The sequence below is a fragment of the Anopheles darlingi genome, chromosome 2 (assembly GCF_943734745.1).
Source record: "Anopheles darlingi chromosome 2, idAnoDarlMG_H_01, whole genome shotgun sequence".
NCBI lineage: Eukaryota > Metazoa > Arthropoda > Insecta > Diptera > Culicidae > Anopheles > Anopheles darlingi.
In genome coordinates, this window is record NC_064874.1 from 52,296,309 (window position 1) to 52,321,032 (window position 24,724).

Sequence of the window (24,724 nt, forward strand, 5' to 3'; positions counted from 1 at the left end):
GTTCCACGATGATACCCAAATAAATCTTTAACGAACTAATTCAGCAACTTATCACACACCGACGATTGATATTGCGAAAAAAATCAACCAAATCTGGCTTATTAAACATACGGCACGCCCGTTTATATATATGCTAAAAAATAAAATCAGCCATATTATATGGTGTTATCATTTCTTAAAATAAAATTTACAAAAAAAACTGCGTTCAGTTATTCGTTTTCACATGTATAGATTTTACTCAAATTCTTACTCAGCATGAATATCCAAATTTAAATAAACACTTTATCGTTCCTTCGTCGTCTATTTATTTTTCGGCAGAATCGTTGCTGCATGCATCCTACTGAATCATATTTTAATATTTTTCAATTCTCCATTTTGTGTAAAAGCCACCATTCGTAAGACCTAATTATTCGTGATAGTGCAATAGCTTAGTATCATTATTTGATCTCATCAATGGCCCAGCAAAGATCGCAGTTCGTGTAGTAACCCAGGAGTTAAGCTTTGCGGCTGATTCACATTGAATTCCATTATTTCATCATAGCATTTTTGTAAAAGTTGTAATCCCTTTTCATCATTTTTTTCTTCCAGATTACCCCATTGATCCTCACATTCATCGTACATTTGTTGCGCTAGCTGAAAATAAAATATCGAAGATAGTTACAATGTAACAGACTTTCGTACTAAATGTATACATACCTCAACAACTACGGAAGGAAAATTTGCAAGTTTAGCTACTTGTATTCCAAAACTTTTCTGCATAATGCCCTTCTTTACTTGGTATAATAAAGTTAAACGTTCATTGTCAACGATGGCATTCATATGAGAGTTACGAACGTTGGGTAAATAGTTGACCATATCTGTTATTTCCTGAAAATGGGTTGCGAAGAGCGTGAAACATTTGCTCTCTCGCCCAAGCCACTCAGCGATTGACCAAGCAATACCGCAACCCTCGTAGGTCGATGTTCCGCGACCAAGTTCATCGATGATGACAAGAGATTTTGGAGTTGCGCTCCTAACTATACTAGCAGTCTCTATCATTTCAACCATAAATGTGCTAAGCCCTTTGGAGAGATTATCAGCGCATCCAACGCGTGCTAGTATCGTATCCATGATTGACAGCTCTGCAGTTTCACAGGCTACGAACGCACCGACATGAGCCATTAGTACGGCTACACCGACCGATCGGATGTACGTGCTTTTACCACCCATATTCGGTCCTGTTATAATATGCATGTTCGCTGTTTCAGAATCAAATATGGCATCATTTGGGATAAAATTAATATCCTCCTGTAACTCCAAGCATGGATGGCGAATCTGTGTCAGTTTCAGAACTGTTGGGCCGTGGTGATGCATTTTTGGTCGCACATAAGGAAGGGGTGCCGATACCGCAGCGACGGCAAAACCGACCAAGGTGTCAAGCTGCGCGATTTGGTTATTCAATATTGACCAGGGCTCTGCATATCCAATAGCAACACGTATTACCTCAGAGACAATAGTTTGCTGTTGGTCTTCATATTCTTTTTTGAGCTCACAAAACAATTCACTAAGATCAGTCAATTGGCTGTTTGTGAATCTAACGCCTCCTTTAACAGTGTCTAGCACCCTATAGTGGGAATTTTTTCGTATTGCTGTCTCGTCCTTGAGCGTTATGCGAAAATGAAATCCAAGATGGCTAACAAACTCCAGTTTGATAGAAGAACCAGCTTCAAGTCCGATATCGCTGGCAACTGCAGATAATTGGCGCTTCATTTTTGACTCCAGATCATCCATTTGCATTTTTTTTTCTTCGAGTTCCCTATCAAACGATGCCTTCACAAGATATTCGCCACGTTCTATCGCCTCCAAATCGATAATCTGTTCCACCATCGATTTGAAAAGTTGTAAATCCGCAACAGTGTCCTTCAGTGGTTCGTAGATTATCTTCATGATAGTGGGTGAGTTCACCGTAACACCATAGGCAAGTAAATTTAAAATTTTGGGCATTCGTAAAGTCACCTGATACAAACGGAAAAGGTCATGTAAAGATGACTTTCGGCGAACGAGACGTTTGAGGATAAGCTGAATGTCGGGAAGCTTTTTTAGATGATTGTCGTACAGTTCAGTACGCAACGCTGAATCTTTGACAAAACATTCCACGATGTCGTGGCGGTTGTCGATAATTGCATGGTCTCGAAGCGGTTGCCTAATCCATTGAGCCACCAACCGGTGTCCTTGCGGAGTGCGACATCTATCGAGTACGCCGAGTACGCTTCGCCAATGGTAAGTTCTGCAATTTGTCATTGTGCCTGGTTTGGGAAACAGATTGAGTGCCGAAACTGCTGCTGCATCTAAATGGACGTAACTGTATGTAGGGTGGGAAGATATTCACACATAAAATCGATATATAAACCAGCAATAAGAAACGTTAAAATTACCGTTTGGAATCAAGCAAATTGAGCTGGAATTTCCCATGATTTCCAGATTCGCGCAAGAGGTCCAGATAACTTATAGCGGCTCCCAAAGACATCAAGGCGAATGTATTTGACATCGCCGGGACAATGTTTGCGTTCTGCTGTTGCCCTTCGCGGAAGCGTATCAATTTATCCAGATTGTCTTTAATTTCCGTAGCATTCTTAAGGAATTCATTTTTCTTCCGCACCGTGACGATCACATTATTCCGTTTCAAGATTTGCTCTATCTTCTCATACTATTGTAAAAAGACGAGCCATGTTACTGGTAGTTTAACTGTCCGGTAGTTTTGTCCGTATCAAATTAACTTACCTCGCCACCTAGGGTTGGAAGAAGACATTCCCTAGGGCAGAGAGTAACAATGAGAGCCTCAAACTCAGAGTAGAAATCATCGACGACGAATTCCACAACAGCCATGGTCCATTCATTGGCTTCGATGTATCCTAGGCCAATTAGACGGACACGTGCTTCATGGCGCACTTGTAGAGCAATTAGAGCCGAACCACTGACCATTGCATTAGTATCGCTGAATAAGACATCCTCGAAATGGGCCAAATTGCCCGGCGAGCCTTTAAACTCAACATGCCACTCGTTGGAGGATTTTTTCTGCTTTGCTTTCGTATAAACTTCAACTCTATAGTTGCGGACAAGCAGTAAATCTCGGATAAGGGCTTCGAAGTTGGATTTGCTTAATGAAATGTACGGCAATTCGATGCATTCCGAGGACATAATTTTCACCGAGTTGGTAGATTTGAACACCAACTTTGCCACAAGAAGGGCATCTTCTCCATGGCAACTGTAGTACTCGGAACGCTCGAATATTCTTATCGTGGTGGATGGTTTCTGCAAAACAAGTTAAGATGAAAAATAAAAACATATTTGCTTTGCATAGCAAAAAGTTACCTCTCCGAGTGTGGTGTAGAATTCCATGAATGCTTTCTGTTGCGATTTATCTAAAACCCGAAAAAAGAAGAATTACTATCCCAGAGAAAAGGAATTTCATCTAACCTTTTACCTAAATTGAGACACTGCAGCGGCTTCAAATTCGACATTTTTGCAGATTTTTCCACCAATTCCGGCACTTTTCCAAGAGAATGGCTGCGGTGTTGCTGGTGATACTAATTTGCTCTGGAATTAAGCGAAATTATTCCAGAATTCACGAAATTCACGCAGATTTTTGCCGCGAATTCCAAAACCAACGCCACAGTGCCATGCAGCCCATTTTTCGCTTGGAAGTTTGATTTTTGATGAAAATTTGGTTTTATTTTGGGCAAAATGTACTTATTTTATCGATCATCACTGTGAAATTTGCTTCGTCGTTTACCTCACTGCGGTTCCGGGAGTCGGAGTTCCGGGGTTCGGGACCTCAGAACTTGCGACTCCTGGATCCTGGATTATAGACGCAGCCAGAAGCCCAACCCCCTCCCACCCCCTACCCCACAAGCAGTTGCTGTTTTGGCTTTGAGGTTAGGTCGCTGTAAAAAAGGGGATTTTCTTAACTTTGTTGAACAATTTTGCAAATTTCGTGATAAAAAAGCGGATAAGCAGAAATTCAAGTCATTTCCGAGTCCCGCCTTTGTTCTTGTTGAAAAAGTAGGCCTTCCCGGCCATGCAAACCGTACGTACTTCAGAGTGATAAGCGCGATAAAAAGTCTTTCGAAGGTGCAGGTGAATTGGGCCTCTCCAAAGTGGAGGCTGGATGAAAATCAACTCCGGCAGTTTTGTAGAAAGGCAAATCAAGTTCTCGCATTAATGGTGCGATGGATAAGAGCAAATCACCTGTACGTCGAGCCAAACGCCAATCAAAAGTGGAGGAGAACTTTTGGGACTGCAGCGTTTGCACTTTTCGGAATACGGCGGAGGCATTCAAGTGCTCTATGTGCGACGTACGCAAAGGTAAAAAAATGGTCGGTTGGTGGTGGACAATTGCAGAAATCTCTTCAATTACGCATCGATCAAGCGACCAAAAGAGTAGGATGCATTATAATCAATTTCAGTGTACTCCGTTCCAGGGACTTCCACGCGAAAGCCACGGCTCAACTCAGCGCTGGCGGCACAGCAAGCGGCTACTCAGGCCTTCCCCAGCGCGTCTGGCCAAGCAACATGTCGGGCCAATTCGAAGTCGTCCCGAACAAAGAGCAAACGATCGAAGCATCCAGCCAGATTAAAAAACATCGATCGGTCCAGTGGACAGACGCGGGAAGTGACGGTCAATTCCGTCACCGTAATCATTACCGAATACAAACCAAAGCCTCCTCCCGTGAACCGAAATGATTCTAGCGAAAGTTTTAGTGAAAGCAACGACTCTAGAAGCTAGATTGTGTTCAAAATAGTCAGTTTTCACAACATCATTCAACGAAATCGAGGGCAATGGTAGAAAGTGAAGAAATCTATGTATCTTATACACTTAGCGAGAAATCTTATCTTGTTTGTACTTATGTAAACTTCCCTGCATAGTTCTAAAAACTCCTTATACAAATTAATGCTAGAATCGGAGAATATCAGTTACACGTAAGGATTGGTTTAAACACAAGTATACTTATTATTCTCTTTAACTTACTAGCTACTTTCTTTTAGCAAAGACTGTTTCTGATACGTTCGTAAGCATTATTGTCCCAATTAATGTAAAATGTATGATTACTATGAATAAGACTAAGGTGCCTATTCCCCTCAGTCGTGTTCAACGATTTTTTTGAACAAAAACGATAAAAATGAAATCTACCCCTAGGTGAAAACGATAAAAACGAAATCTACCCCGAGGCGAAAACGAAATCTACCACGAGGCGAATTGTGTGTTTATACTGCGCGAGTTTGGGAGTCGAGTCTGCGGTTGATTTTTTAAAATTTAAATTTAAAAATATCTGTGTTTTTTTCGTTTCGCTTAATTTCGTTTTTCTCCTTCATTTCTGCCGAATAAACTCACTCAATCAGAACTTTATATGCAAGTGTCTAGCTATTTTTACCAAGATCAACTGTTAGAAAAGCTTCTCTGAGTATTGACCTCTGGTAAGTAACTACATATTACTAACTAGTAACTGCAGATTATCAGTTAATCCAGTTGAGTCTCTGTTTCGTTGTTTTTTCACTAACCGTCTGGTAAGTTTCACGAAATTCGCATTAAAGCTCAGCTTTAATTTAGATGAATTTATATTTAATAAATGAAATAAATATTATTGGTTTAATATAAATTCTAGATCTTTAATTCCTCTCAGAACTTTAATTCTTCCCAAAATGGACGATACTTTCAAAGCATCATGCAGTAATGTACACTCGCAATCGGTTGACGCGAGTGTACTTGGCACGAACCAGAAAGAAGCGAATTCTCTTCCACGCCAAGCAATGGCCCCTTTTTACCATACATTCTAGTGCTACGGTCGACGCAGAAAGTATCACATTTCCGAGCAAAGACCCAACCGTGCTGCTCTATTCGCTTTACGCCGGGGCGGATAGCGCAGCAAGTATTTTATTTCTCCGTCTACCCCGAGCGGCGGCTGGCATTGTGGTGCTTGCTTAGCCGGGCACGTCTCGTAAAGTTTTGAATTTTTCCGTTCATACCAGCCCCTACACATGGCTCTTGCTACTTTCTGCGCCTTGCCAGGCCCAAGTAAGTAGCAAGTAAGGCCGTGGTGCAAGACGCCCATCAGAAACCCCATTTTTTCTGTGGCACCACACGCACTCCCGTCTCGCCTTACGGGCAGCTAAAATTTCTAAAACTTGTCGTTTATGAAATTCTGTGTGTATTCGTGTCCTTCTGGCCACTATATGTATGCGTATTTTCAGGCAGGATGCTTGCTGGTATTCAAATTCGAGGCCTCTTTTGGCTCTTGTGCTCATCCCCAATTCTTCATTCTTGCTTCTTTCTGCTAGTGTTTCCTGTTCCAAAGACGCGAACACCCAAAGATCTTTGATCTGGCTTTCGTCCTTTTTCATTACTTTTGACGGTCATTTTACCTGCTGCATGTTTCTTCCATGTTTCCCAGCGTCCCTTGAGACCCTTCTCTGCAGGTACGCGTTTCCTTCGCTGTACCTTTGCTGCTTCTTCGAAATCATTCTTTCCTTGATCATATAGCAATGCTTTAAAGCACCCACCAGATCGCGTACAGGTCGAATACATCGAATGCAAGGAACTTTTACAGCCGTTACATTAGGAGTCATGGAATGTTTCATTTTGGTTGAGTAGCATTGTATCAGGCTCAATTAAAAAAAAAATGCGCTAACAACCAAAAAACTGAACACCGATTTTCAAGCCAGCAACGAGTCATATATAGGATGGATGATACATGGTGTAGGATGATAACGTAATGTAGTTTCCGCATTTCCGACATTACAGTTCTATGGAGTAAAAGTGGCACGAAGCTAGAACGTAAATTCGTTCCGGGGGAATCTGCGGGGCTCTGATCAATATTATATTTTCTGTTTTCCACAACCGGCCTTTGCTAAACTACACTTTTAGCTCGTTTCTTGGCATTTCTCCGCCCTTGATGCACAGGTAAAGCCGTAAAGGATTCCTGTATGCGTGTGTATCTGTTGAGGTAAAGGTAGAATCTTCGGAATTTGACGCTAAAAATGAAATATCTTCAATGCGGTTAGTTGGTCAAATTTCGTTCCGAAAAAGATGGTCATTGGCAGTGCCTAAAGTTATTCTTATTTATAATAACAACATCAATAGCTAAAAAAAAATGCATGCAACTACCTACCAATAACCTCATTATACGAACCTGTGAAAAATCATGTAATGAAAATAAAACAAACGAACGATAGTGGTGTTCTATCGTCTGGAACATCGAGTTCCTCGTTGTGTATCGATGTTTGGAAAAGACACTTTATCATGCTAAATGCCACAAAATGGGTTACATGATGAATAACAATATTGAAATGATGGATTCATACAGTCTGTTAGCAAAAATATAGTAGCATAATTCAATGCTAAAGCGACAAAAAGTTTAATTGTGTTCAAACATGTGGCTATCGTAAAGCAAAAGAAAACATTACACAAGAACAATCGTTTATAGATAAGAATTTGGGTGGAAAACAAGGGGGGTTTGACAAAGCAGTAAATTTTGTTTCAAATGCAATGTTTTTTCTCTATATCTTTTCCAAACACAGCAATTCGTAAATTGGGGCCATGTTACAGGTTTTAACTGGTAGGTATCGTCGTTTCCGACCGACAGCAATATCAGAATCAGAAACTGGGCTTTGTTTATCCAGGACAGTCAAAAAAAGATGCGCCAAACATCGCTTGTTTGCTGCCAATGTAGGTACTTATAACAACCTACATAAATGTTCGTTATTGGCGTTTTGTCCACGGTGATGACATGGACCAAACATGGCATAAAACTGTGTTTCTTTATTGTTAGATGATCTTGTGTAACATAGGCTTTTGATGTAAAATTGTATATTTTTTCTCAAGACAGTATCATGAGGAAGTGTTAGTAAGTTGCGGTGCGAATGTTAGAAAATACGGTACGATACGACAATTGGATGAAACCACCGTGAACGAGAGAACATTTGCCAACGAAAATACAGTATTAATCAGTTTCTCAATAGAAATAATCATACACGAGATTCGGAGGATATAGGTTTTTGGTAATAATATTTACATCATTTCTATCATACACAAAAAAACTTATGTTTTTATATCCCTTATTTACGTTTGCGTAGGTTTGCGGAGATAATTGTACACATTCATTTTTGGCGTATCCTGAATCTCTTTACTGAATCTCTCTACAGAGTCGTTGTCCTGGACTTCGATGCATTCGCCTTCCTTCATTGATAATAGAGCTATTCTGTAGGTCTATGGTGATCTTAGGTTATGCTAACATAGCAAATGGAGGTTCGGTGTGGTCGAAAATCTATCTTCTCACACCGGTAATGAAGAACCGGTTCATGGTATATTGATGTTATGATTCCATGTCTTCGCGTTGTCCGCATTTTTCTTAAACCGAGTTATTCTCGAATCTTTAATTATCACGCAGCTGCAGGTTTCATATACACTATTTTAGGGTTTGTTCGAACAAAGTATTTTCTTTGCTTATGGAAGCTTCCTTAGGGTTGGTGGTGTGAAGCGATACCCTTTTGTTGTAATACTGTAACAACCAAAGAACTGGCATCTGGCAAACTGACAAACTATTAGAGAGTAGTAGACAAACATTTAGAGTCCAGTTTTAACAAACAAGCAAATCATGAGTTACATCTCCACTGTTATTTACGATTTGAGAATGATGTGGAACATAAGGCGTAAGAATAACATTAATTTATCTACTTAAAACAAAATTGGCCAAACATGTAAACCTAACAAAATCGGCTTTCGCAACATATTTTATAAAAGTCTTTTCAATGCTTAAAATGAGTACTATTGCTGCAAATTGAATCAGAAATGTGCTAAAAAAGGGAATCCAGCTTTCGTTCGGCTACTACTTCCACGGACACAGAATTCTTCTCCATTTGCAGGTTGTATGATGACAATATTTATGCGCTGCCGCCTATCACCGCACATGCCAGAGTCCAAGATTAACCTTGGATAGTCTCGGTAGTTGACTTATCTTCCTTAGGGCACCGGGCGTTAATCGCGTGCAGCCATAAAGATCAATGGCACGTAAGTTGAGCAGCTCTTCAGCAATCATTTCCAGCCCACGATCAGTGATGCGGCTGCACTGGCCAATATTTAGCGTTTCGAGATCATGCAAAGACTTTGCGATACGAGATAGACCCTCGTCGGTAATTTGGCAAGCGCTTAGACTTAAAGAACGCAGCTGGAATAAACCTTGCGAAATATGCACCATGGCCTGGTCTGCGACCTTATCACAAAAGCTAACGTCTAATGTAGCGATCGCGCTGCATCCCTCAGTCAGGTATGCCATGCCAATGTCTGATATGTTATCACAGGCGCGTAGGTTTAGCTCCTTCAAGCACGACATGCGCGCCAGGTGCTTCAGTCCACTATCGGTAACGGAGACGCAGAAGCTCAAGTTAATCGATTGCAACGAGGACAGCCCCAAGGCAATGTGTCGCAGGGCTTCATCCGACAGCCGCTGGCAATCCTGCAATCCGAGAAACTCAAGGGCCGGCGTTCCATCTGCGGTTTCCTTACTCAGCCCAGCCAGATGGCCAATGCCGTGGTCCGAAATATGCCAACAGGAGCGAAGGTTTAATCGTCGAAGCTTCTTCAAACCCCAGGAGATGAGGAGCAGACCGGTGTTGGTAATGTTGCTGCATCCACCCAGCTCCAGAACCTCGATGTTTTTCAAGTGCTGTGTAATCCTCCCGAGGCTCGAATCAGTCACCTGCTTGCAGAGCGATAAATCCAGCACCTTCAAGTTGGGAAGGTCCCCTGCGAACGCGTTCCCGATGGCAACGTCGGTGATGTTGTAGCAACCGCTTAGATTGAGTGACTCCAGGTTTGGCACTCCCGTCACGATGTCCTTCAGTGCACGGCGCACTGACAGAATTTGCACGCGCTTGATGCCGCGTTTAACAAGCGAACCAAAGAGCGTCGGGGACGGCCGACGCAGATGCAGACTGGCCTCGACACCCCGCCAGCAGCTCTTAGAATAGGCCGCATCCCGCCACACGGTGCACACCTGCGCCGCTCGTCCGCGGTCCCTAACGCTCAGTCGCTCGAAGATCAGGACCAGGATCTCCGGATAGAGATGGCCAATGTGGGTGCCTTCTTCCACAGTTGCCACAGGTGGTGTGGCTGGGCTTTGTGGTCGGTGCGCCGATCGGAATGTTGGATGCTGATGATAGGCTCCGGCATGTGTCCTCGGATGCGCCGCAAGATGGGGTGCGTGATGATGTGATGGTATGCTGTAAATGGCTGGCGTCACAGTTGGGCGATGGATGTGCGGTTGATGCAGGACCACTGGATACGGAGCAAAGCGATGATGGCCTCCCACAATCGAGTGCGGCCGGTGCGTTATAAAACCACCCGGAATCTCCGTCAGCATAATACCACCCGCCTCCTCCATTCACACTACTGTAAGTCACTGTTTTTCACTTTTGCTACCGAAGGTTTCTGTGTTCTGGCCGCACTAAAACCGCCCAACAGCGTTTCACTCTTTCGACGATATACTAGACCAGGATATCACAGAGCGCACCACCGTTGCGAGGACGACTTCTTGTAATCAAAAAGGACACCAATGCGACCCATGGGAGAGAGGTGCTCAGATGTGTGTGGCACTTTCATAAATTCTGGTCCTTTTCTTTGAACCCTTTTTGCCAAACACTGCGTTAAGATAACTCGCGAGTAAGCGACCAACAACGACCAAAATTAGCCCAAAAATGGCAGATTTATGAAGTTTAAAACACTTTTTACGAAAACTCGACGGAGCTACCTGACTAATAGTGCACAGATTATGTGTTCAACTCGATCGGTCCAGTAGTTTTTATGCTACGATGGGCACCGACTTTGAAAACGACCAACAACGACCTAAATTAAACCGCGCCAACCCGAGAATGGCCAACCCGTTTTGATTTTATGCTCCTGCGACACTGCGCCTAGACGGCAACGAGAAAGCTGAGAATGGCGAGAATGGAGAATCTGGACCGAGAATTTTTCAGTTCGTGTAGAAACCGAGGAAGGCGAGAATGGAGAACAGAGAGTTGAGCTACCTGCAAACTACCTGTGAAATAATGCCACAGGCGTTTTTTGTGCTGGCAGCTCGGAGAATACTCCGTTCAAAAAGAGACTCACTTGTTTAAAATTTGAAATTCCCGCCTTTCTCGTTCCCGCGATTTTCGTCTAAAGGCGCTGTAAGGAGAGAAGAAGGAAGGAGAGGAATTCGCTCGTTATAAACGGATTCAGGAGTCGCAAGTTTCGAGAATCGATTCGACGGAACTTTTGACTCCCGGAACCGCAGTGAGGTAAACGATGGGCCCTCGCGCAAACTGAGCTACTCAGGTTTGGTTCTAGGTTTTTTCTTTTTAGTTCGTTGACGTTTTTAAGGCTAATGGAATAATGTATTTACGTTCTATTTGTTGACCATCATCATCTGAAATCATGTGATCTGCATTAGCCATTACGTTTGGAAATTTACTAATGGAAGTTGGACGGACATTTTCTTGGCTCTGCTTTCCAAAGTGATTAATAAATGAGGGGCTCACTGTAGTTAGAAAAATTGCAGAAATGTTATCCCTACGAACATTCAACGCGCTAAATACTGATGATGCATCAGGTGTTGCTGAACTGGACTGTTTGGAACTGTTTCCTCCTATAAATGTTTCTCCATTGCCTTCATCAGTCTGACCTTTTTGACCATTTTTTTTAATTTGACTGTTATCAATCGGACGAATGAAGTGGTCGAGGTTTTGTACATATTTCAATTTATTTCGCATTTCTGTTATATTTAGAAGAACACTATTATTCGATAATACTTCATTCTCAGACCGGAAAACGATAAACGGTGATTTTATGCCCAGATAGCTGAAATAAAAAAGAATGCATTGAAAAAACACCAGTTCAGCATTAAATTAAGTCTACTCTACACTATATAGTTTTTTACGATTTTGATCGATCTTTCGATGTTTGATACTATCAAACTTGTTTAATTTGATCATTCGTAGCAAATTTGAACGTAAGTATTTAAATAAATCGCAGGTTGTCATTAAAGAAATTAGACTACCATATCCAGGATCACATTCAGGATAACATTTGGCCATTTTCAATTTCAACTCATTCTTTTTGCTTTTCAGATACTTTCAATGATAAGGAATGAAGGACAACAGTAGATTGAAATTGTGACTTCTAGGCACAACGATTGGTTGAAATAAGTAGGTGACTTGAAACACCGCATTTCATAGTATTTCGTAAATATAAAATTATCGTACCCATAAATCTTGCTTCGGCAAATAAGACTGCCCAGGCATAGTGCATTTAGCTATACTCATGGCAATTGACGATTTCATAAAAAACCTATGTGCATTATTGTTAAATCCTACTGATATGATGTTCTTAATCCCAATTTATATCACAGTTTGCTTATGGCGTTTCCACAGCCCATGCACATCTTGCAGTTAGTGCGGTACTGCCTCGGCATTTACGCATTTAAAATTGCATTTGTCTAAATTAAATTCACATTGTGTTCTACCGTTCCAGAGTCCGTGCTAGTGGTCGGAGAATTTGAGCAAAACTAACACTGATCCCTTAGAAGGCTATGCAACTATGATATATTGTAACTCATTTTTTCATAAATTTTACAGTTTGTCCAAGAAAATTTCGTAACTGGAACTTAAGAGATCAAAATGCTTTGCAAAAATGTATGAAAGCTTTGAAGATTGTGAGTAATGTTCAATGTTCATCAATAAAAACTACCAAATTTGTTAAATTCGCTTTCGTTTCGTTTTAAAGAAAGAAGGATATCAACAACAAATATAAATTAATGTACAAATATAAATTAATGTAATGTTAATCCACGTGGGTGCACCTTGTCCTTGCGAAAAACCAAATACAGCATTCGGTGGAAGTAGAGTTCCCACGCCGTACATAAGTATCCAAACATAACAATATTTGCGGAACTCCATAACTAATTTCGGTCTTGTCATCTGCCGTGGGTACGTGTATTTCCGACTATTCAAACCCTTTTTTTGATTGCCCCATTAAACACTGGTCAACTATACCAAATCTCAGAAAACTGGTTTAATTGCTTGTTTTATCAGCAATTTCGATAGTTGGTTCACTGATAACTATTTGTCTGTTAGTGGTTTTTAGGAAATTAGAAACTTCCTACTTAACTTTTTTTGCCACAAGTACCAAACGATACATGCATCGTACGGATACAACATTTTGTTATTTTAGTTTGTCGCCGGGAACGCTTCACCTAACGTTTTACGAATCGCATATTACTGGCATCACTCTTCAACGTAAAAAGCAAAAAAGCCAACCAAAAAACCACAATTTCGTCGCAGCATCCAAGCATCACAACATCTCAAGCTTCATCTAGACGGCAAAGAGAAAGCTGAGAATGTCCATAGAAATCCATACAAATCCGGATTTCTACCATTTTTACGAAAACTCGACGGAGCTACCTTACTAATAGTGCACAGATTATGTGTTCAAATTGATCGGTCCACGAAGTAGTTTAAGTACTACTGCCAATTTGAAACTGCTGACTTTTAAAACATTGGTTTTGGGAAAACCGCTCCAAAGTGCTTTGAGTCACGTTTCCAAAAGTCTACCTTGGTTATACTCACCACGGTTAAACTCAGGTGAATAATTTCCGGTAAAAAAACAATATATACACCTCAACCGATTCGGTAGGCTTTCCGATTCAAATGCATACATTTAGGGGCCACACATTTCAAAATTTGACCGTTAAATTCCACTGGTTATGAACAAGAACCTTAAACATGAGATTAAATCAATTTATGGTGCGAAAAACTACCCAAATATTATCTTTCGACTTTGAAAATGTAATGGCATCTCCCTCTCCTCTTCTGTAATAGCACTATTTAACGTTTATAATATATTTTTGGTAAAAAACCAATATATACACCTCAACCGATTCGGTACGCTAACTGATTCTAATTGCATACATTTAGGGGATTACACACATTTCAAAATTTGACCGTTAAATTCCACTGGTTATGAACAAGAACCTTAAAAATGAGATTAAATCGATTTATGGTGCGAAAAACTACCCAAATATTATCTTTCGACAGTGAAAATGTAATGCATCCCCCTCCCCTCTTCCGTAATAGCACTATTTAACGTTTATAATGTATTTTTTAAAGATATTTAACTGAAAAGGTGTGTATGTTTTTGGGACAATTATTATGTCTAAATCATCTTTTTATCTATCTGGAAGGGACGGGGGAAGGTACAAGCCATGTACTAGGTATGTACTCGCTCTCTCCCCACCCCTCCTCCACTTTCCACATGTATTTCTGTGTCCGGTTCATTCTATCGATTTTCTAACGGCAAAATTTTGAAAAAGATAACCGCTAAAATTATTTGAATCGGTTGAGGTGTATGTTTTGGTTTTTTTACCTAATTTCCAATTCCGGTCCCTTCTTACCGGCTTTTTCGCTTTGTTTCGACTCATCCCCTAGCGATTGGCGTTTTTCCGGTTGAAAAAGGGCAAAACCGCGAATTTACAGCGATTTTTAAAGCTCTACTTTCAGGCCCCAAAACTCTACTTTGGAAAATTTACCACGGCTAAAAACCTGAAAAAATGCACTGGATTATTCATCAACTGTTTATCTCTCTACTGTAAAATTAACAGCTCGGAGAATTACGGATGTTCAAAAAGAGACTCACTTGCTCCCGCCTTTCTCGTTCCCGCCATTCTCGTCTAGATGCGCTGTAAGGAGAGGGGGTAGCTGAGTTTGCGCGAGGGCCTATCGTTTACCTCACTGCGGTTCCGAGAGTCAAAAGTTCCGTCGAATCGATTCTCGAAACTTGCGACTCCTGAATCCGTTTATAACGAGCGAATTCCTCTCCTTCCTTCTTCTCTCCTTACAGCGCCTTTAGACGAAAATCGCGGGAACGAGAAAGGCGGGAATTTCAAATTTAAACAAGTGAGTCTCTTTTTGAACGGAGTATTCTCCGAGCTGCCAGCACAAAAAACGCCTGTGGCATTATTTCACAGGTAGTTTGCAGGTAGATCAACTCTTGTTCTCCATTCTCGCCTTCCTCGGTTTCTACACCAACTGAAAAATTCTCGGTCCAGATTCTCCATTCTCGCCATTCTCAGCTTTCTCGTTGCCGTCTAGGCGCAGTGTCGCAGGCGCATAAAATCAAAACGGGTTGGCCATTCTCGGGTTGGCGCGGTTTAATTTAGGTCGTTGTTGGTCGTTTTCAAAGTCGGTGCCCATCGTAGCATAAAAACTACTGGACCGATCGAGTTGAACACATAATCTGGGCACTATTAGTCAGGTAGCTCCGTCGAGTTTTCGTAAAAATGGTAGATTCTCGATCCGGATTTGTATGGATTTCTATGGACATTCTCAGCTTTCTCTTTGCCGTCTAGATGAAGCTTGAGATGTTGTGATGCTTGGATGCTGCGACGAAATTGTGGCTTTTTGGTTGGCTTTTTTGCTTTTTACGTTGAAGAGTGTTGCTGATTGCTGTAATGTGCCAGTAATGTGTGTAAAACGTTAGGTGAAGCGTTCCCGGCGACAAACTAAAATAACAAAATGTTGTATCCGTACGATGCATGTATCGTTTGGTACTTGTGGCAAAAAAAGTTAAGTAGGAAGTTTCTAATTTCCTAAAAACCACTAACAGACAAATAGTTATCAGTGAACCAACTATCGAAATTGCTGATAAAACAAGCAATTAAACCAGTTTTCTGAGATTTGGTATAGTTGACCAGTGTTTAATGGGGCAATCAAAAAAAGGGTTTGAATAGTCGGAAATACACGTACCCACGGCAGATGACAAGACCGAAATTAGTTATGGAGTTCCGCAAATATTGTTATGTTTGGATACTTATGTACGGCGTGGGAACTCTACTTCCACCGAATGCTGTATTTGGTTTTTCGCAAGGACAAGGTGCACCCACGTGGATGTAAGTACATGAATTTATATTTGTTGTTGATATCCTTCTTTCTTTAAAACAGCTTAATATCCTATTGACGGTTTTCTAATTTTTTTTGTGATTCTTATGCCTCAGAAGCGAATTTAACTAATTTGGTAGTTTTTATTGATGGATATTGTACATTACTCACAATCTTCAAAGCTTTCATACATTTTTGCAAAGCATTTTGATCTCTTAAGTTCCAGTTACGAAATTTACTTGGACAAACTGTAAAATTTATGAAAAAATGAGTTACAATATATTATAGTTGCATAGCCCTCTAAGGGATCAGTGTTAGTTTTGCTCAAATTCTCCGACCACTAGCACGGACTCTGGAACGGTAGAACACAATGTGAATTTAATTTAGACAAATGCAATTTTAAATGCGTAAATGCCGAGGCAGTACCGCACTAACTGCAAGATGTGCATGGGCTGTGGAAACGCCATAAGCAAACTTTGATATAAATTGGGATTAAGAACATCATATCAGTAGGATTTAACAATAATGCACATAGGTTTTTTTTATGAAATCGTCAATTGCCATGAGTATAGCTAAATGCACTATGCCTGGGCAGTCTTATTTGCCGAAGCAAGATTTATGGGTACGATAATTTTATATTTACGAAATACTATGAAATGCGGTGTTTCAAGTCACCTACTTATTTCAACCAATCGTTGTGCCTAGAAGTCACAATTTCAATCTACTGTTGTCCTTCATTCCTTATCATTGAAAGTATCTGAAAAGCAAGAAGAATGAGTTGAAATTGAAAATGGCCAAATGTTATCCTGAATGTGATCCTGGATATGGTAGTCTAATTTCTTTAATGACAACCTGCGATTTATTTAAATACTTACGTTCAAATTTGCTACGAATGATCAAATTAAACAAGTTTGATTGTATCAAACATCGAAAGATCGATCAAAATCGTAAAAAACTATATAGTGTAGAGTAGACTTAATTTAATGCTGAACTGGTGTTTTTTCAATGCATTCTTTTTTATTTCAGCTATCTGGGCATAAAATCACCGTTTATCGTTTTCCGGTCTGAGAATGAAGTATTATCGAATAATAGTGTTCTTCTAAATATAACAGAAATGCGAAATAAATTGAAATATGTACAAAACCTCGACCACTTCATTCGTCCGATTGATAACAGTCAAATTAAAAAAAATGGTCAAAAAGGTCAGACTGATGAAGGCAATGGAGAAACATTTATAGGAGGAAACAGTTCCAAACAGTCCAGTTCAGCAACACCTGATGCATCATCAGTATTTAGCGCGTTGAATGTTCGTAGGGATAACATTTCTGCAATTTTTCTAACTACAGTGAGCCCCTCATTTATTAATCACTTTGGAAAGCAGAGCCAAGAAAATGTCCGTCCAACTTCCATTAGTAAATTTCCAAACGTAATGGCTAATGCAGATCACATGATTTCAGATGATGATGGTCAACAAATAGAACGTAAATACATTATTCCATTAGCTTTAAAAACGTCAACGAACGAAAAAGAAAAAACCTCATCAGTATTCCACGGCTCATCTACAAATATTGATGATCTAAAACGACACATTTTAATGTTGCAAAATCTTACACAATCCGATAAAAACTTTCAAAGCAAGTTTGTAGTTTTCCCTTCTTTGCAAAAGAATGAATCAACGACATCTTGGCCCCCACTGTTTACATCAGTTGCATTTTCCGATAAGCAGCAAGCGACTTTGTCACCACCGTCGTTTCAAATGAAGGAATATTGGAGGAAACCAGTCGGAAAGCCCACTCCCATTAGTCAAAAACCCGACAAAATTACCATCATACCACAGGTATTGCTACAAAACGACCAAACTATTGAAAATGTCAGAGATAAGAAGGGCGACTCAGGAGAAGTCTCCAGCAAATTTGTAGCTGATAAAAGTAAAGAGGGCTCTTCAGCTAGTCACGCACATGGACAATCGAAGGCGCAAAGTAGTGAAGAGAAAAGTTTTGTTACAAATCTTGGTCATAAATCAACAACATCCAGCATAGGTTATTTCACCGAGGATAGCTACAAAGGAATGCTGGTCCCTACTCGTAAACTTAGGAGGAAAAACCAGAGAAATGTGTTACTAGCAAGGAATTCCTCTGAAGCAAGTAGTCTACACGAGCATGTGCCAAACACGAAGAAGCAACGTAAGAACAATCGACGAATATCGCGGCTGGGCAAAGGAAAACAACCAGTCGGAGCTTACGATTCGATTGATAATCCACATTCGCCAATATTGCACAGTGAATTATCGTCGCAAACTGATAGAATCAAGCATATTTCTACTGAAAGCAGCGTGAATGAGAACGAAAATCTCAAACTCCGCGAAACATGGACTAAACACCGGACGCGACGTAATGATAATGAGCAAGAGCCTAAGCAATTCCGTTCTTTGAATGCTCCATCTCAACACATGGCCAGAAACAGACGCACTGAAGGCCGGTTGTTTGAACCAGTGACACCATTATCCATTGGTACTTCCGGAAGTGATGCAGGATATATGCATAACAGTGATAAAAATGAACTCAATGATCGTAATCGAACCTTGCCAGCATATTATGAGAAGGATGTTATAGATCTTAATCCAGATCTTTGTTATTCTGTTAGTGCGTTGAGTGGAGGGCAGCAAAAATTGTGTGCTCAACATACAAGCATAATGCCAGCTATAAGCCGAGGAGCACGTGCCGCCATACAGGTAAAAGCAAGAATTTTGGGAACTCACCATTGAAACCTATAAGGACTAGTTTGTATGCTTTCATTGCAACAAGTATTATTAACAATCCTCTCGAAATACATTTTATCCCATGATTTGCAGGAATGTAAACACCAGTTCCGGAATCGTCGATGGAACTGCAGTACAGTGGATGATGTAAGCGTTTTTGGTCCAATTTCAAATATAGGTATGTAAAAAGAAAATTTAATAAACCAATCTAACATAAACGATGCATAAACGATTGTGGTATAGTTTATTCATAAATTGGTTAGTGTAATGAAACACAAAGTTCATATAAGTAGTCTTCTATGTGGATTTTAAAGCACCTAATAGAATATAACGGTTTTAAACAAGTCGCCCGGAATGAATGCTTATTAACACCAATGCTACGGTCACTTAACCGTGAAAATATTCCCTTTTTGAACTATGCATCACGAGACACCCGATGCCTTTGTTAGGTGTTTTTCCATTTTGTCATGCTTCCGTGACTGATTTCTAATTTTCTACGCATGATATACCATGGCTTTTGTTCGAATATGGTACTGTATCACAGGCGAAGCCTTCGGCGAAATGTATCCCTATCGCAAGATAACAACTTCTGAGTGTACCATAGTATGGTATTTGGGAATCTAGCAACTATGCGGTTAATTTAGGTTGCAATATTATTTTACATTAGTTTGGATTATGTTTCTTATTTGGCATATATCTCTGAAGTATACAACTTATTCGTTGCATTACAATGGTAGGGGCTTATTACGGCCCTGCTATTTTCAATTGAACGATACGTTTAAGATGGCTTTAAGGTCAAGGAATACAGCTGAGAATGTCTAATACTAAAAATGATAAGGTTGCATTTGGTAAAAAGTAAATCAGTCGTTACTCAACGTATTGATTTTCATATCAGAAATCTCGAATCAAGAACCCATTCATAGGGAAACTTCTTTCCTGACTTAGAATTGGCAACAGGTGGTTCATTAGTCGCAAAATATTTTATTCAATCATCAATGTTTTCCCATCACCATTAAACCCATTAAAGCTTGGAATAAAGGAAGCCACCATCACATCAATGCGGCATTGATGCAGATTTTGTAACGGGTCTAAAATATTTTTTCCTTAGAATCCATCATAACATATTTATTCTGAAGCACCGTTTTTCCTAATTCCCATTGAGTAAAACCAAAAACAGCATAGGGGACGTGGATTCATTACAAATTTTCACGAGGTCGATTAATAGCTGTGTTACTTAATTTAGAGTTTAAAATAACGAAGGGTGCACTAACATACGGGACAACAGTATATTTTAGACATATGACTCATACTTATATATAAAAAAATTAGAGTATATATCGAGATATCAAGGCTATAATTCGATTACTGTTTTCAGATGTAATTTATGTGTATTGATTGCATTTATTATGTAAATATATAAATATTTATCTATTAATCTTTTTATAAATATATATCAAATCATATATAAAGTCGAGAGAGTCGTATGCTTAACATTATTGACTTGGAAAATATAATCATCGTTGCCATTTGAGGAAATTTTATTCCCAGTTGTTAGAATGGAATCTTAGCTGAAGCTGTGAGCTTATGAACAATGCATAACGTTATACAAATTTAATGAACTTCGTAACATGCGGTAGCTTTGCCAACCAAAATGAGAATCATGAAAGATGAAAATCTCAGTTATATCTTAGGCGAGCAGCAATTCTGTTCTTCTCGAAGAGGGACAGCCAAGCCCCTAACTAGGAAGAAGGAGGTTACATTAAATGGCCGAATGCTGGCAATGATTCCTTCCAAACCTTATCCTTCATTCTAAATAGAATATTGTATTGTATATATACATATATGTTTTAAGTTTCGCAAAACAAAAGCTTACACACTTACCAAATACTCGAGAGAGTCTCAGAGCGGGCTTCATAAATTTGTTCAAGATCAAAACGCGCGGTCTTGGAGAATAACATGGAAAAATTTGTACCTGGCTATCGAAATATAACTTTTCAATATTTATTCACAAACTTTAATTTATAAAGTGTTTCAAGACCTTATCAAATTGAAGTGAACACAACTTAGCAATCGAAAACAAACTCAATGATGAACTATTATAACGCTCATATCCACTAAAGAAAAACTTACTATCCATTTTCCGAAACTACTCAATATTACATTTCGTTTCATATTTTCCGATTTGAGTTTATAAATAAAGCAATTGCTTTGGAGGGATACCGAGAATAAAAACATGTTTTTTTTTTTAAAAAAAAGAAAGGTTGTTTTACAAAATCAGTATTTACGTTCACTATTTTCAGGATCGCCTGAGATTGCCTTCGTTTACGCCTTGGCAGCCGCGGCAGCATCCAGCTTCATTGCTCGAGCGTGCCGTGATGGGCAGTTGGCTTCTTGTGGGTGCTCGCGAAGCCTTCGTCCAACTAAGCTTAATGAAGATTGGACGTGGGGAGGCTGTGGTGATGATATGGAGTTCGGTTACAAGTAGGTATTAGTGATTACCTCCACTACAAGTCACTTGCAATGCAAATAAGCCACAATTTACGTTGTGCGGAATGTAATGTTGCTCGCCAGTGGCGAGCACCACTTAAAATATGACCCAGCCGTGGTAATAGTCAAGTATCCCTGTTAGTAACGTGCTAGTGGCACGGTGAATTATAGTTCTGAATTTAATCGACAGATTGTTTGCAACAGCAGCACTGCACATGCTCTGGAAATGTTGACAAAGAAAGAAGAGAAATGTTTAACAAAAATATTAAATCAGACTGTTTAGCCAATCGACAACACGTTTTAAATTGCAGTAATCTACGGCAGCAATCAACGTTTATACACCAATAACATCATTCATATCCGATTTACTAATAAGTTTCACAATACATTTTAATAAATGCTGCGAATAATTGGCAATTGCTACAACTCAAACAACTCAAAAATGGAAAAGCGAGCTTATAATGCGTTGAACTAACTTATTAATTATTACTAGTCGAAATATTTGTAGCACAAGTCCTATTTCACTCATTCCATGTTTTTTAATATTTTTATACTTTTAAAGATTTTCACAAACATTCATTGACACCAAAGAAAAGGAAAAAAAACGTGGCACTCGTGGGCTAGTGTCAATACCTGCTAAATATCCCAGAATAATCGAGCATCTGCTGGATGCATTTAACGATACGACCAAAAATGGAGCATTTCTCAATGCAAGCATCAGACCAGAGGATTTGGCCATATTGCAGAAGAAAATAGCAACCGAAATAGAAAAATCGAACCTTACTCCGGGAGAAATGAGTGACTTGCAGGTGAGTTGATGCAAAGTATATAGCACATCAGGTTAGAAAAGAATATCACAAAATATTATAATCAACTTTTGCATCTTGCAACAGATCTTTATTCTCATAGTAATTAAGTTGCTTTGAAATATTTGGACGCTCGATATGAAGTAAAAATTAGATGAATCGGCATTAATGACTAAAATCAGGTCTTCAATTAGAAGATTTAAAGAAACTTTTTTTTTCTTTTGAATTTGGGTATTTATCACGTCTTTTTCAGTTTAATTTGCCATTGATGTATGTTAAAGTGTCTAATTAAAGTGTATGTTCGTGGAAATGGAAATTTTAAAAACTATATTATTTGAAATATTCATATTTTCTAGGAACGAATTTACAAGGAAGTTACCAACTCCGAAGTATTCAACCTGAAAAACGTCAACATTTATGAGAGGCTGAAAAAAATGTTCCGTAAGCCAGACAAAACGCTCAATGGGGTACAGTTTAGTGCTTCTGCCAAAGCAAGAGCCCTGATGAATTTGCATAACAATGAAGCTGGCCGTAGGGTGAGAATAACATATCTTAGTTATGGTTATACGAAATTTAAGGATTTATGTGTTGTAGCTTTTGCCAAAATGTGTTTTCTAATGTTTGTCCGAGTCGAGTTTTGTCAAATCCTTTGTCCGAGCAGGGTTTAAAAAGATTGCTAAGATCGTGTCGTTAGTTTAGTTTGTAAGAAGCAATTTACAAAACAATATTTACAACATATCTTACTAGCTAAAATAAACCGAAACCAAGTTTAGTTTATTTTAGTTTTTTTTACATTCAACGCTGATTGCTTCAATTCTTTAATTCTTCAAGATCATAAATTCTTTGGCATTCAATCAACTATCGTTTATCCATTGGTGGCATTTTAATAATAGGTTTATACTAATTTATTTGCTAAAACTTTCCGTTTTTCATATTTTGTCTCTTTTCGTAGGCTGTCATAAAAAAATCAAGAATAATTTGTAAATGCCACGGTGTTTCCGGTTCATGCAGTTTAATTACTTGTTGGCAGCAATTGACTTCTATACGAGAAATAGGTAAGTCGAAAACCTAGTTTAGTAGGTTTCACTATACTATGATTACAAAAAGAACAACCAAACAAACTGTGTTCTGGGAACAACCAAACAAACTACGCACAAAGTATTATTATGATATTGTTTGTTCTTTGCATGCTGTTTAATGCCCGCGAGTATCAAACGATTATTTTTCTAGTTTCACATTTGACATTGCGTTGTTTTAGGTGATTTCCTGCGAGAAAAATATGATGAAGCAACACAGGTTAAAGTTAATAAACGGGGTCGCTTACAAGTGAAAGATCCGCGGTATAAAATTCCCTCTGCCCTCGATTTAATCTATTTAGATGAAAGTCCCGACTGGTGTAGAATCAACCGTCAGCTTAAATGGCTAGGTGAGTTCCATGGTGTTAAAAATGCAAAACCAAAACGATATAAAATTCTATTTATCCAAATAATGAATATATTTCCTTAGGAACACATGGTCGGGTGTGTAATAAAACTTCATCCGATTTAGATGGTTGTTCTATTCTATGCTGTGGTAGGGGTTACAATACTAAGAAGATTATTGTAAAAGAACGTTGCAACTGCAAATTTCAATGGTGTTGCCAAGTGAAATGTGAAATTTGTACCAAGACCATCGAGGAATATACTTGTAAGTAGTGGATTGTCAATGAAATGGAATAAGCATAATATATTGCTGAAACTATTTTGATAAAACTTCTCGTGCAGCTTATGAAGCTCATTTCATAAGCTTCTTTATTGGAAATGTTTGTTTTTTTTGTAAATCATTTATCAGAGTTTAGTACAAGGCTCTAGAACCCTAAGTTTCATGATAACTAAGAAATGTACGTGTAATGTCAAACCATAAAAAGTGGTTGAATTGATTCCTTCGCCTCGTTACGATTACATGGCAAAGATCCCAGATGTATATAGTTTAATTTGCGATACATATTAGGACGTTTTCAACAATTTTGTATTAAACAGTATTATAATTTCCATCCTCGTATTATTATTTCTATAAATATTTAACGCAAAAGCTACAAGGAACAAGCTTTTCAAATTATTTCGGCGTTTTTACGCTGTTATACATTTATTAAGCACAATATCTAGCTTGAAGGATGTCTATATTTTATATTCTCGAAGTCTATTATTTATATTTTGAATAAATAGTAACATAATGATATTTTCACTAGAATTTAAATTACACACAAGAAGCCAAAACTGAATTGAATGCACACGGAAATCACTAATGACTATGAAAACATAAAATCATAGGAAACGAGTGTTCGATTAATGAAAAAGGCAATTTAACGTCATGAAACTAACAACATTGAAATTTGATTAATTAATCTTTTGACGATACATGAATTGTTAGAAAGATCGAACTGTAGAAAATGGAGAAAAATAAAATGGCGAACAAAACGCAAACAATCCAAAAAGTTTACCATGTGTTGTTGTTTGTTAAAAGTTAAAGTCCAACTTGTTAAGCCGGCCCGGAAAATCTCGACTTCGTCGTAGGAAAAGCCTTCCAGTTGTCCTTGCGTGTCGAATTGATGAAAACATGCTGATTATGAATGCTTTGTATGGAAACGTCCGATTCAAAATGGGCTTTCTATCCCGCTCACTCTTAGCAGAACTCATATTTGTGCGAGCGAGAGGGGCTCGTCGTTTACCTCACTGCGGTTCCGGGAGTCAGC

At 39.1% G+C, this 24,724-nt stretch overlaps 4 protein-coding genes across 5 annotated transcripts; 2 read left to right on the forward strand and 2 right to left on the reverse strand.

Annotated features, from left to right (window-relative positions):
• Window positions 1-185: 185 nt before the first annotated feature.
• On the reverse strand, window positions 186-3,630 carry LOC125951765 (DNA mismatch repair protein spellchecker 1). Its single transcript, XM_049680787.1, has 6 exons — window positions 3,464-3,630; window positions 3,352-3,401; window positions 2,761-3,291; window positions 2,415-2,686; window positions 697-2,341; window positions 186-633 (listed from the first exon to the last, which is right to left on the reverse strand). Exons 1-6 carry the CDS (start codon window positions 3,498-3,500, stop codon window positions 451-453), a joined length of 2,718 nt encoding a protein of 905 aa, XP_049536744.1. The 5' UTR covers window positions 3,501-3,630; the 3' UTR covers window positions 186-450.
• Window positions 3,631-3,913: 283 nt separating this feature from the next.
• LOC125951768 (YY1-associated factor 2) lies at window positions 3,914-5,336 on the forward strand. 2 transcript variants are annotated; one of them, XM_049680796.1, is made up of 2 exons: window positions 3,914-4,344; window positions 4,446-5,336. In XM_049680796.1, exons 1-2 carry the CDS (start codon window positions 4,209-4,211, stop codon window positions 4,763-4,765), a joined length of 456 nt encoding a protein of 151 aa, XP_049536753.1. In that variant the 5' UTR covers window positions 3,914-4,208; the 3' UTR covers window positions 4,766-5,336. The 2 variants fall into 2 exon arrangements, with proteins under 2 accessions (XP_049536753.1, XP_049536754.1); XM_049680797.1 differs by having other exon boundaries at window positions 4,461-5,334.
• A 2,697-nt stretch (window positions 5,337-8,033) lies between these two features.
• Window positions 8,034-10,870, reverse strand: LOC125951766 (F-box/LRR-repeat protein 14). Its single transcript, XM_049680788.1, has one exon. It carries the CDS (start codon window positions 10,413-10,415, stop codon window positions 8,934-8,936), a length of 1,482 nt encoding a protein of 493 aa, XP_049536745.1. The 5' UTR covers window positions 10,416-10,870; the 3' UTR covers window positions 8,034-8,933.
• A 4,436-nt stretch (window positions 10,871-15,306) lies between these two features.
• Window positions 15,307-24,456, forward strand: LOC125952619 (protein Wnt-5). Its single transcript, XM_049682211.1, has 9 exons — window positions 15,307-15,953; window positions 16,969-18,673; window positions 18,794-18,878; window positions 21,001-21,181; window positions 21,750-21,996; window positions 22,350-22,529; window positions 22,946-23,048; window positions 23,252-23,419; window positions 23,500-24,456. The coding sequence occupies exons 1-9, from the start codon at window positions 15,820-15,822 to the stop codon at window positions 23,685-23,687; spliced, it is 2,991 nt and encodes a 996-aa protein (XP_049538168.1). The 5' UTR covers window positions 15,307-15,819; the 3' UTR covers window positions 23,688-24,456.
• The last annotated feature ends 268 nt before the right edge of the window (window positions 24,457-24,724 follow it).